The following is a 13,530-nucleotide window of genomic DNA, read 5'->3' as shown; positions in this document are numbered from 1 at the left end:
CCACTGTTTTGCTTATCCTGCATCCTTCCTATCTTAATAGACTAAATAGGCTAATTTGACTGAAAAGCCACTGACCAACATGAAAATATTCCTATAACCTGAAAAAGTTAGACAATTTAAAACTTACATTATATTTAAATTTGTTATTAATGCTATTGAAATAGTATCCACAGTAGATATCACTTTTCCTTTTAATTTCCTCTTTCATAACATTTATAAAATTCTAGTTTGACTACTCAAATAGTTCGTCAGAATCATCAGTTTCCATTAACCATCATCACTGCTCTCTGTTTCACTCTTCTGTGGAAAACAAGAATACCATTAGTGTCATGGATTATATTGTAGTGTCATGCACCTTTACCACGGATCACATAGAGGAAATAGTCTTTCAGACAAATTGCACAAGTTCATCAAATATTAGCAGTGAGTGCAAGAGAATAAGAGACTGTGAATAAAAATGAATAGTTTTATGTAGGCACATAATTCCAATACAGCTCATTAAACTACAAAGTAAACATACAGTACACTGTCTTTTAGTATCATACATAGTTGAAGTCTATAAAACAATTACCTACAAAGGAATGAATCTCCACAAAGAAAGAAGGGCTACAGTCAGGACAACCAGGGGCAACTAGCACAGATACAGTTTTAGACTTCTCACTAATGAACAAACTTCAGTGCTACAGTAACGCATGCAACCACACAACTTTCATCTCTGTACATTGTGCAACATTTTCACCTGACACACAGCTTGAAAATGAAAAAAAAAGAGCTTTGAGCAAGTAAACCTGAATTCATATGCATTTAGATCGGTTCTTCTAAAAAGGTGTGTTTTAATTTTTTTGTCTGTGATCACACACACACACACACACACACACCCACACACACACACACAATTTCCTTAATAAAGTACAGTTCATTAATGTTAACTGCAGTATATCTTCACAAGGTCAGTGTTCTGAAAGCATGATCCATATTGCAACATGAATATCACTTGTATAAATACAGCTCTATTCACAGTATCTGCTAGTTTGCTTTGGTGGGAAAGGCTACGTTTCAGAACTCAAGGCCATTCAGACAGTGGTGAAAGATGTTTTGCTAAAATGTTTCTACTTGCATTCCAGTGCTAGACATCTATAATACTGAGGTGACAGAAGAACAACCACTTAGGTCTAAATACAGTGGCCAAGTGGGCTTTGCACATTTTGACTTTCTTTATACATTCAACTGTCACTGCAGCTGAGGGTCAGTATTGCACAGTTAGATTATAACACGCTTGTAAATTAGATTTATTTGGTGTGTATTTGGAGTAGGGAAGTTTCCAGCTTAGATATTTCCAACTTATTTAATGCATTCTGTGAGTTTTGTTTAAACAAACAAAAAAAAGCAAAAACTGGACATCATTAAAAAAAAATACTAGCCCAAATACGATATAGCAAGGATATATTTAAACTGCTGTATCATATGCTGTCTTCAAGTTAAAGTATTTACTTTAAGGTAAAGTGAGGATAATTATTTTAGATATAATTTTTGGAAAGGATAATGTGAATAACAGATGCATGTATCCATCATAAATAAAATAATCACACCCCCTATAAAAATATATAAATAGTTATACATTTGAACAAAGATTACTAAATTTCATAAATCTGTCTCACTGTCCGTGTTGGCACATTTCACACACTCAAACACGAAATAGCTTTATCATAAATATCACCCATTGAGCCAAGAACAAGTGTCATTCTGCCCTTAGGGGGCTTATTTTGGCCTAGGACCAAACCAGCCCATAATATTGTAGTGGTATTCTGTCCAAGAACCCATCCACATTCAGCATCAAAACTCCATGCCAAGCTTACACAGGGTATCCATATCTACTGTCATATCTGAGTGGGGGTTTGTAGTCACTGGCAGGTAAGCTGACTTGCGGGGGCACTTGGCTATGGTGAGTGTAGGTGTTGCTGCGGCCTGACTGAGTCCTGTTGGGCTGATTGTTCCTCACTGAGTTGTAGATTATCCCGTGATGTGTGTGGTAGCTCGTCATGGAGCGGTAGCTTGAGTGTCTGCTAGCAGGACGGCTCTCTGGAGCTGCAGCATCCTCTCTGTGAACAAGAAATTTCTAATGATTCATTGCTAATTTAAGAAGTTTTACTCTTGTTTTTTTTGGATGCAGTCAGAAGTAAACAAATCAAAGTGTTTGTTCCACTGAGAGGTGATGATTACATTTGTCATACATCATTAGTTATTATATTTGACCTAGTATGTAATGACTAAGCATGTCCCAATCCATTCTGCCCCAGTCCAATGACAGTAGCTCTCCATGAAGTATCAGCAGACAGAGAGCTTTATCTGATTTTTATAATTAATACAAATAAATAAACAAATAAATGGCAGTGGTATTTGACCAGGTTGTCCATTTCAGTGGCCTTCGAATGAGCCTAAACAGGCGGACTGAAATTATGCCTGGTGGGAAGTTTTGTAACTACTCAAGCACAAAAAGGTCATTGCTACTTAATTCCGCATGTCATAAATCTTCAAAAATAAGAGGCCACGTTTTGCATTGCCACATATAAAAAATAAAGTGAAAGGCTTTTGCTTATCTGCCGAAAGACAGACACTCAGGTGTCCACTTCATAGAACAAATCTAGTCAAGGATTTATGCAGGCTTGGGAAACCCGTCGATTTTAGGAATCCACTAAGCTCTATCAACTGGACCAAAGAAAGTATGTCTGAAATATCCTCCATTCTGGAAAATAAGAACAGAGTTGTGATGATGAGGGATTTACTGAATTCTCTCTTCATAGACATCCAGTCAAAATGCCAAAAGCATTTTGTAGTGAATACATTTTATCCATGCCACAGAAGATTTTATCATTTGGTTTCTCTTCCAGAGTTAGATTTTTGGCAATGCCACTGACATCCTGACCAAGAATAACAAAGAACATTGGAAGTTAACTTTGGTTCTTCATCACAGCTTACAAGATATATGTAGGTTTGAGGCAGGGCCGCAATTACTGGAAAAACATAGGGTGTGCAACAGTGGACAAGCCAGTTTGGCAGATGTTGTTGCCCAACACTGAAAGTATACACCTTCCACTTGGAACATTGTGTATTGCAGTTATGATGTAAATGATCTAGACATCACAGCAGAACTTATGATGCCTGAGACTACCAGTAGAAAGAAAGCAGGATCTGATCTCTCTAGGAAAATAGATCATAATTGAGAAGATTGGTGGTGTGTGTTAGATCGTGATCTAAAAAGTAGATCATGATCTAAAACAGCAGCACCATTTTCCTTAATGGCCATGTGGAGAAAGTAAAATAAGTCTTACTTAATCTCATTGGCAGTTTCCCTTTGATAGCGACGCTTCTGGCAACAGCAAATTAGGAGCCAGATCAGCAACAGCAAAAGGAGCAACAGGAACAGTGCACCAATCACAGCTCCTGCAATTATTCCTGCCTTATTGGTTGCTAGGATGGAAAGTATAAATATGATATTAAAAATGTTATTGAGGGTTATGTTTGTCATTCATTTTCTTAGGTGTCTAGAAATGGTAACCCTTATATTCACAGTTTACAAACTTCAGAAATTCATAGTTTTCCATAACAACGTTAATGTTTGGGAATAGTTTACAACTCCCCTCCCCCCTCCAACACACACACACACACACACACACACACACACACACACACACACACACACACACACACACACACACACGCACACCCAAGTTATCAGACATAGTCACACCCTCTTGCCCCTCCCAGACTTACGGTTGTATGCTTTCAGAGTGTATTTACACTGCTCCTTGCCTACTTCATTGTTGACCTCACAGATGTAGCTGCCCGTGTAGCTCTGTGAGTGGTTACTGATCAACAGCTGTCCTGTCTGTGGGTCTTTAAACACATCAACCAGTCAGACTGTGGTGGAAAAAGTGCTGTAAAATTATGATCAAGCTAAAATATTCTTTACTACAGAAGCAAAAGTAGGAAAATGGTTCATTTTAAAATGTTCAACTTAAAAAGTAGCATTATATTTTTTTCCACATTATCATCTGTTAGAATCCTGCAAACTGCTAAACTTGACAGCTTTGCAAAGATATGGAGACATATTATTATCTTGTTAGTGCTCAATAATGTTGAATACTGTACGTGCAGTTGAATTCAGTTTGAAGAAGAAAAAAAAGTCAAGTTGAAGTAAAACATCAAATTCTTGCTCAGTAAAAGAAGAGTATGTTAAAATATTTAAATAAAAAATAAAACAAAATACCTGAATTTAACATATTAATTAGAAATAGCAGGATATCACTTTCTATTTTCTGATACTGACATTGATTTTGAAACGTATATCAGCAGATATCAATACCAATCAAATATTTTTATTTTTTCAAACTACTGGGCTTTAACATTTGAAATCTTTTGACCTTTAACTTTTTATTTTTAATAAAAGCACTTCACTTACAATGCATGAGAATGTAGGCTCTCATGCTCAAACTTCTCAAAACACTCTACTACCTCACAGGAAAAAATACACCACATACAACATGACATCACACAGTGTGATTTCTGCTATTTCAGGGTAGGATTTTATCAGATTCCTTCTTTTTTCACTCTAATATGTATAATTCAGTATTTTCTATTGATACTGGTCCAGTACCTGGTCTCATATTGGTGTTTTCTGCTAAGAAATAAAAAAATAAATAAAACAGGGAGGGAGGCCCTGTGTGATACAACACTGTTCACATTACTATTAAAAGTAAAGCTTTGCCTGTCCTTTTTGGCATGGACGTATGTTTCTAGGACAGACCTTTAATAGGTCTTGACAGTTTCTTTGGGGAATCAAAAGTGGTTCTTATAAGGCATTGCTCCATAGAACTTGTTATTGGCATCTTTATTTGAGAGTGTGTGATTTTCTTTGCAATTTCTGGCATAGGGGTGCCTTACTCTGAGTTGCTGTGGCTGGCATACTCCCAGTCTCTCTTGTCCACTTGTAGGTTAGAGGAATGGAACCCTCAGAAGATTTGCAGTGCAGTGATACAGTACTTCCTATCTCCTCACCATTCTCCACCCAGCATTTAGGCACAGAGGGACGCACTGAAACACAGAGCAAGAGTTTGGAAAACTTCTGACAGAATTGAGATATTTCTCTTATTGATCTTTTTCAACACAGTTTGGTGATGTCCCTGCTCTAACACACATGGTTCCAGTTACACATTAATAAGGCAGGGAGGGCTAAGGCAACCAGAAAAAAAGCTTTTCTGTTCTGCGCACGTGTGAATTTCATTTGCTTCCTGCTGCCAAAGCGTGTTGTTCTGCTGTTGCAAAAAAAGATTAGTTTATAGTTGCTAAAGCATGAGGATTAAGTTGACTCCCTTTACTTTTTTTATGGGGTGTTGACTTAGAATTTAGTTTACTCTAGATAACAACAGTATTCTGTCAATAAATTCAGAGAAACGTTTCATATGTTAATTTTGCTGATATTACATTTTTTTTGAAGATGTTATTTTAGTGAGCAAAGACTAACAAAGGCTTTTCCACCAGTGTATTCAAGCTGTTGCTAAGAGGTTTTGATTTACATGGTCATTTGCAAGTTAATGCAAGTTTCTTTTCCCATCACCATCCCTATGGAGCAGTCAATGCTCAAGTCCCTGATTACACCCCGGCTTTGTGGGTGAGTTAGAGCAGGGAAAGCCACCAAACTGTTGGCCTTTCTGCACCAGAATTGCATACTTTTGCTCAGTACATTTTTTACTTATGCATGTTGCAATAACTCAGCAAGACAGATCTGGACAGATGGGTGTGGTTGTGTATTTGTGTGGGCGTAAAACAAAACATGCAGGTGTATGAGTTCAGTGTTCTATATGTGCTGTATGTATTGGTACATGTGAATGAACATGTTACAAGAGGGAGGACGCTGAATTATGAGAGGGGAAACCTGTAAGACAGAAACCAGTTTAAAGTGCATCGAGCTAAACATGAGAAAGATCCATGTCTCAATCTTTACCAAGCACAACTAAGGTGATCTTTCTCGAGTCGATGCCGGGCGGCTTCTTCACTTTACACTGGTAAGTTGCTGTTTCAGACACACGCAGTGAGGTGATGGAGATGGTGGCATCTCCTCGGCTGGGGTCACCAACAAACTTCAGCCGACTCTTCAGATCTGGGCTCGCTAGCTGATACTCTTGTCCACCGGAGTAGGCTAAGATCTGACAGGTAGACAATGACAGATTCTGTTCAGAGACCATAACACAAAGCAAGAACAAGTCTTATTTGAAAAACAGGTTTATCCACCCAGCATAGATGACAGGGCTGCGCATTCTTGAATAAATTCTTGGAATGCCTTAACTCAGTCACCAGGGTGTCATATTTCAGTTTTCTGACAGAAGTTGATCACAATTTTTTACAGTTACTTAGAAAAATATGTATTACAATTGAGGCAGTGTGATATTGGAAAAAAAAAATTCTCACATCAGATTCAATTTTTATTTTATATTATGCCTTGTTTGTTTTGGGATGCAGAAATATGCAACATGTTTTCCTAACACTAATATATTGAATGTTTGTACAGACACACAATGTGTTGTTGGCAGAATGGACTGTGTAAATAATTTTACTGTCAATAAGAATTAGAAAAGTCTTGAAATCCAAGTTCACACAGATGTCAATACAATTAACCATATAAGCACTGCAAATGAATCAGAAGTCAAGGAAATTTCATTTTGGGACTTCAGTAGAAAAGTACTCAGAGTACTGAACAAAGAACACCTCATATACCAATGCATAGCATGTTGATTTATCATAGTTTTACTTTTTTAAAAAACAACTACCATTAAAATGTATTTGTGTGTACAGCTGCACAATTACAAATACCATTTTTCTACATACAGTCTCAGTGTCTACAACCCAGTTTCTATTCCTCAGCTGAAGTGAAAAGCATGCTAAATATAGTTATATTTTTATGTAAATGAAATTGTGCTTTTCAGTAGTGTCAGTCAGTAGTACTGCTTAAAAATGTCAAAATCTGTCAGTTTTAAGAATGACTAACAACAAAAAACTCCACAGAAACACTTGATTAGATAAAATACATTCAAAAAATTGAGAATGCATGCAGTGTTTTGCAGTTCTGTTCTACTGTTTTGGTGTCTGTACTACCATCTCATCAGTTGTGACAAATGCTCCATCTTATAACCTTATAATCCATCTAACCTAAGTACTCACTCTGCTAATTAAAAAGTACAAATTAAGGCTGCACTTTGAATTGGGTTCTGCGGAGGAATGGATGAGAGGTACATCCTACAGAATCATGTTCTTCAAATTGCATTCTAGTCATCAGAACAGTGCAATCTCTTAATTTATAGCTGCATGCAACAGCATATTGCTTCTCACCAGATTGTCTTTTTGGGTCATGTCTGGACTGACAATGGACCACTCCACATCCAACTGTCCAACATCAGAAGGGCTCTCACTGTATGTACACCCCAGTATTACGTTCTCTCCCTGGGCTTTCTTGATAGTCTGTGGCCCTGTGGATGTCACTTGTAGGGCCACTGAAATTTCAGAGGAAGAAGGAGCTACAGAGTTAAGATTTACTATTGCATTCAAAAACTATAATCTATAATCCAAATGATCTAGTTTCGCAGATTTCAGTTGAGATAGAGAGTAAAAACTGTGTAAATCATGTGAATCAGTTTTGACAAGGCCACAGTTAAATGTGTGGTAAACAGACAGAACATGCTACATATCAGTTTGCTTATACTATATCAGTTTGATTATAAGGTCCTTGAAAGAAATTCTGTTTACAGTGAAGACACGCTGCACAACATGTTAGTGAGTCATGTTACATTCCTATTATATAATATCTAACACACCCAAGCACACAACGTATTACAATGGGAACTAGCATTTCATGCATAACCAACTAGGAATCATTATACAAGCCTAGAACAATGTTATTTTAATGCAAATTAATCTGACTCTCACAACACAATAAAAACTCAAGTAGTCCAGACTACTGTTGTGTGGGTGGCCAATGCTGCTCATTAGGATGCATATTTAATATAAGCATAATGCACTTAAATTTTTAAAGTAACTTCATCTAATGACATGTCCAACAGTCTGGAAAGTTGATCACAGAATGTTTGACAGACAATGAAAGAAAAACTCACCTGCATGGTCTAGACAGACTACTATAGCAAACAGAACAACCAAGGAAACTTGACAGTCAATACGGTGCTTCACCATGGTCAAAGGTCACAGTCAGGAGCAACCTGCATGTGTAAGGGAAGAGGACAGCATTACATACTTCATTTTCAGATTTGAGCTTCCTGATTTTGAAAGAAAAAAAAAAACCTGTATAGGAGAAAGAAATAGCTGACCTTTGATGTGTTTCTGTATCATTAAAGGACCTTACCAACCTAATCTCTAAGCACCCCAGTGGTGGCATATGTTGATTACTACAGATAATAATTTCCCTGTACTTAGAAAAGAATACAAAACATTTTACCTCAAAACACTTATAATAGAAGCCAAAGGAGAGATACTCAGTACAGGGAAATTACTGTCCGTGGTTGCAGACCATATGCTATAGATGTGACAGATAGAGATGATGTCGAAAAAACAGTGTGCAGAAGTTAACGCGCACCATAATTCACTATTAAGAGTGGAAAATATCCCATTTGGTTTATCAGGAACTTTAGGAAAATGAGATGAGTGGAAGCTACACTGGATACTAAATTGAACAACTAAATTGCTTATAACTGTGACAAATGAGATTTGGTTAAATTCATTCTTGTGGTATTTGTCAGTTTCATTCAGCATTTTAATTTGAATTCATAGAGAGTGTCTGTACTTCAGACATAGAAAGAGGGGAAGATTGTGATGGACTGACTGAAACTTACTCTTATCAGAATCTATATCAGCCACTTGAATATGAAACTGTTTGGTAACTTCTCCCCCAGTGAATAAACACTGCCAAATTTTGAGTTACTTTGAGTTAAATGCCTCACAAACATGCCTCCATGTTTAGCAATGCTAATAGAAGCCTAGACTGAGGTTATTTTCTGAATCAGTCCTTACACACTGTCCACAGGAACTGCTGTCCCATAAAATGTAGAAGGAAATATAGAGGTTATGGGGAAAGTCCAAACTCTCTGGTTACAGGAACTCTAGCTCTGTCAGCATATTATTTATTTATTAATATTAAAGTTTATTTTCCAGCAACTAGTAAGAATTACTCAGTAACTACTATTCCATTACATTACATTACATTGAGCAGACGCTTTTATCCAAAGCGACTTACTGTGAAGCTACTATGATAGTTATTAAGTTATGAAAATGAAGAATGGAAGTTTGGAAATGCCCAAAGTTCCTCAGAGTGAAATAATCTGTAAATGATTACTGAACAAATGTATATGAAACACTTACCTCTTAATGCGGAGTCTGATCAATATATAAAACACTGTAAAGGCAGCAGAGTAGCGTGATCACTGGCTTTCTCTCAGTTCTCTCTCTAGTTGTTGCTTCCTGAAACAAAGAGAAAGGTGTTTCCTCTCCAACTCCACCCTCTCTCTGCATTCCATCAGTCATGAACCTGTATGTGGGTGGCAAGTGAAACTCACCTTTTCAGACTATGACATAAGGAATTATAACTGCTGCTGTGTTTCTCTCTTTTTTTTTTGTTTAGTGCATTCTTTTAACTAGTGGTTAGGCAGTCCTACTGATTAAATACATATTTCATAATTGGAATTTATTCTTAACAAGAGTGGGTCACTTATGAAATTCCATTTACATGTACTGTTTTGTGTATTACAGTGGAACTGTGCTGCACCTGAGAAACATTAACTAATAATTCCAATAATGTGCCATGCAATGTCAAAATCAATTATTTGGCTAATTTCTATCAATAGAAACCAAAACGACCACAGTGAACTAAGCTTACAGAGATGAGTATTAGATAATTAGATAATAAATAGGAGCCACTAAAGATAAATGGAGCCAGTTTCATTTCTATTTCTACAACTATGCATTCTGCTACACAGTATAAAATATCAGCAGAAATTGCTTCATACACTCCACAAAGCTATTGACAGTATAGTTTCTGCTTTTTGTATGGTGACTGTGATGGAGTTCTTATATTTCATATCTGTACATTTTGTTTGTGAATAAGACAAAGGAAAGAACTACAAATGAGTCTCTTAAATGAATCTGCACTGATACAAAAACAGTATTTGCAATGAATCAAACCAGACTGGCGCAGTTATGAAACACACTCCTTTGTTCTCATCTGAGAGAAGTTAATAATGAGTTGTGTGCTGTGTTATAGCTTATGTGCATGTGCGGTGTGTATCTGTGTTCAGGACATGCAGGTAAGTGAAGAGACTTATCATTAATGCAGTTTAGCATACAGATCAAAAGTTAAATTAATGTGGACAAAGACAATAAAAGTAGCATAGAATAAAAAATATACAGAAGGTCAGTAGATGAATGATGAGTAAGATGTGACGTATGTACTGCTCTGTGATTATGTGTCATTAACAATAAACCACAGAAAAATTAAAAGACATTACACACGGAATAAATAGTCAAAGAACTCAGTTTATCAATTCTCAATTTAGATATCTTGGTTTGTCTAACTTTGGACTAACAGTGTCAATAGAGCAGACAGAGACAATGTTAATGATGTCATCATGAACAATCCACTCAAAAACTGTTTGGCCTTTGAAAGATCATAATGGAAAATTATTCTTTTTTGAAAACAAAATTAATTTACGTGTAATTACACTAGACTTGTCCAGGGTGTATCCTGCCTTCCACCCAGTGACTGCTGGGATAGGCTCCAGCTCTCCCCGTGACCCAGAAGGATAAGTGGCTTAGAAGGTGTGTGTGTGTTTGTGTGTGTACTATCAGAAACTGGTTAATAACAGTTAATCTGGACTAACTTTATATTGTAATATTACCCAGCCCTAGTGAAAACCATCAGTCATAATGTCAATTATTTTCACCCACACTCTTAAATGATGTTATCAATTGTTTGTTGAGCACTGGGTTACATTGCTCACACTTGTGGATTTTGATTGGTTTCACAGGCTATGCCTTTGTATTTTATTATTGGCCAAAGAGGAGATTGCATGGGTGGTTTCTATTAAGTAAGTTCACATAAGGGGGCGCCTTTGTGGAGTTTTATTGAGCGAATGCGGTAGCGGGAGAAATGCGAGTGCCAGCAAAAGAGTGGTTCTAGCCTGTTAAGTAGCAGAAACGAACTCTGTTTTTCATCTGTATTTTCTGTAATTCTGTGCTCTTTTGAAAATCCAAAGCATATACTCACAACATAAGAGATATTGCTTAGAAAGTAGTTTTTTAGTCCTTTTTTTAGTCATGTTTACTTAGCTATCTGTTAATGGCTTGTTCTGAAATGGCGTCACCCATAAAAACAATGAGGTTCTTTGTACTAAGCTGTTGTGATGTGTGTTCCAAATATTTGTTCTTAGTTAGAAAAACAGCTCAGCCTTAGAAACGCAATATCAGCTTTATTACTAAAAGCGCTCTGTTTTCTGTTGATGTTTATTTGAGACAAAGAAGTGAAGATAATTGTATTACAGTCTTAATTTCAATACAGAGGTTCTCAGACTTAAGACAGGCTAGACTTCAGATGTGAATGTAACGTGGAAATGCATTTTCTGGAGTTACAAATGGTTTTGTGTATTTAATAGCACTGAACATGCACAAGTCATTTCTAACTTGAAAAAAAAGGTCAAGAATAAAACTTGCACCACGGGCTGACGACACATTCACTTCTGTGTTGGTTTTCCTTGTCATTTTAGAGAGAGAGAGACCACATCCTGCCATCATTCAGCCATTCGCTGTTATGATACCATATTGTGCACGGCCCAGGTTCCCCTAGTCCTGAGGCCGGCAACATGTGCTTTACTGCATAATGTGCTATGTTGCCAGGTATTTTCATGTATTAAATCAGCTTGGTCCAGGCTAAAACCAGGTTTTCTTTACAGGGGCAGACTGGATCTGTATATGTAGGATATGTAATTTTCCTGGCCCAAAGTGAATAATTCCTTCAGTTTCCACTTGGGATTTCAGGTCAAATCAGCTTTATTGTCAATACTACAATATGTACAAGACATACAGTGTACTGAAATTGCGTTACTCTCAGACCCCATGGTGTAACAATAACATTAAATAGACTGTAAACAGTGTGAATTTAAATAGACACTAAAGACTAAACACTAATTGCAAAAATAAACATTCATTGTCGAAAAATAGAATAATAAAAAAGTATCGAAATATAAGAGGAGGTCCTGAAATGAATGCTAAAGTGACATAAGGCACATGCAGATTAAGGTCTGTGGGTATAAATAGCACAAATATAAACTAAAGTACAGTACTGCAGTTAGACTGAGCTTAGAGCAGTTACAGTGATGAGTGAGTAACAGACCCTGAGAATGTCAGACTTAAGTACTGGGGAGTGGGGGGTCAGGAACCTGTGTTTTGGTCCAAACCTTTGTGTTGGGGGGCAGAAGAGGGTGAGAGTTGAGCATCCTGACAGCCTGGTAGATGAAGCTGTCCCCCAGTCTGCTGGTCCTGGCCGCGGAGACTCCACAGTCTTCTCCCTGATGGCAGCAGGCTGAAGAAGCTGTGCAGTGGGTGAGTGTGATCACCTGCCATGCATTTAGGCCAGCTCTACGCCATTGATAGGGTTCTTTTGCTCACTACTCAAAAGCCACATCATTTGGAAAATCAGCTAATTTCAGCACTTTTGTTTGGTATATTCAATATTTCTGGTTTCTTTTCATAACTAGTAATTCAACATTTAGTGCATATATACCATTGTAATCCATTGTTCTGTGTTTATATACCTATATCAATAAATAACCCTTTATTAAAGTCATCTCTGTCACGGAGTGCATGTGAAAAACTTAATTAAAATATCTTGTCTTAATTAAAATACCAGTGTCTTGCTGTAAGTGGGAAATTAGGTGCTTTCGAGGCCTTGTCCCTCTACATATCCATATCTAGTATAATCTAGAAGATTTCTATATCAATATTCTATCCCCTTTGTACCCTGCATCTCGTTTAATCATCTACTTCAAACTCACTAATTGCACATACGAAAATGTGTATACCTGTACATCTCATAGTTTTATTTAATAACACTGTACAAAACTGTACACTGGAAATAGTGCAATACTAGTGTATATTCATGTGTGTATATTTACAGTCTAATGTGTACACACACACACACACACACACACACACACACACACACACACACACACACACACACACTCACTCACTCTTCTAAGCCACTTATCCTTCTGAGTTGCGAGGGGAGCTGGGGCCTTTCCGAGCAGTCTAATGTGTACATATATTAGAGGTGGCAATCTCTAGGCACCTCACGACACAATACGATTCAATTACAATTCCGAGGGCTTTGATGCGACTTTAAAATGATTATCGACGCATCTTGATGCTTCTTTTTTTTCTGTACAGGATTTCTTTTTTCTCACTGTTTGGGGACTTGGT

General features: G+C 37.1%; 1 protein-coding gene across 1 annotated transcript; it reads right to left on the bottom strand.

Moving 5' to 3' along the window:
* Positions 1–452: 452 nt before the first annotated feature.
* vsig8b (V-set and immunoglobulin domain containing 8b) lies at positions 453–9,523 on the bottom strand. The gene is made up of 8 exons (XM_017719086.2): positions 9,421–9,523; positions 8,163–8,264; positions 7,384–7,544; positions 6,002–6,203; positions 4,942–5,091; positions 3,772–3,894; positions 3,330–3,468; positions 453–2,099 (listed from the first exon to the last, which is right to left on the bottom strand). The coding sequence occupies exons 2-8, from the start codon at positions 8,236–8,238 to the stop codon at positions 1,853–1,855; spliced, it is 1,098 nt and encodes a 365-aa protein (XP_017574575.1). The 5' UTR covers positions 8,239–8,264; positions 9,421–9,523; the 3' UTR covers positions 453–1,852.
* Positions 9,524–13,530: the final 4,007 nt, after the last annotated feature.

This window comes from Pygocentrus nattereri, chromosome 28, assembly GCF_015220715.1.
Source record: "Pygocentrus nattereri isolate fPygNat1 chromosome 28, fPygNat1.pri, whole genome shotgun sequence".
NCBI lineage: Eukaryota > Metazoa > Chordata > Actinopteri > Characiformes > Serrasalmidae > Pygocentrus > Pygocentrus nattereri.
The sequence above is the reverse complement of the archived record's forward strand: the minus strand, read 5'-3'. Positions and strand labels throughout refer to the sequence as shown.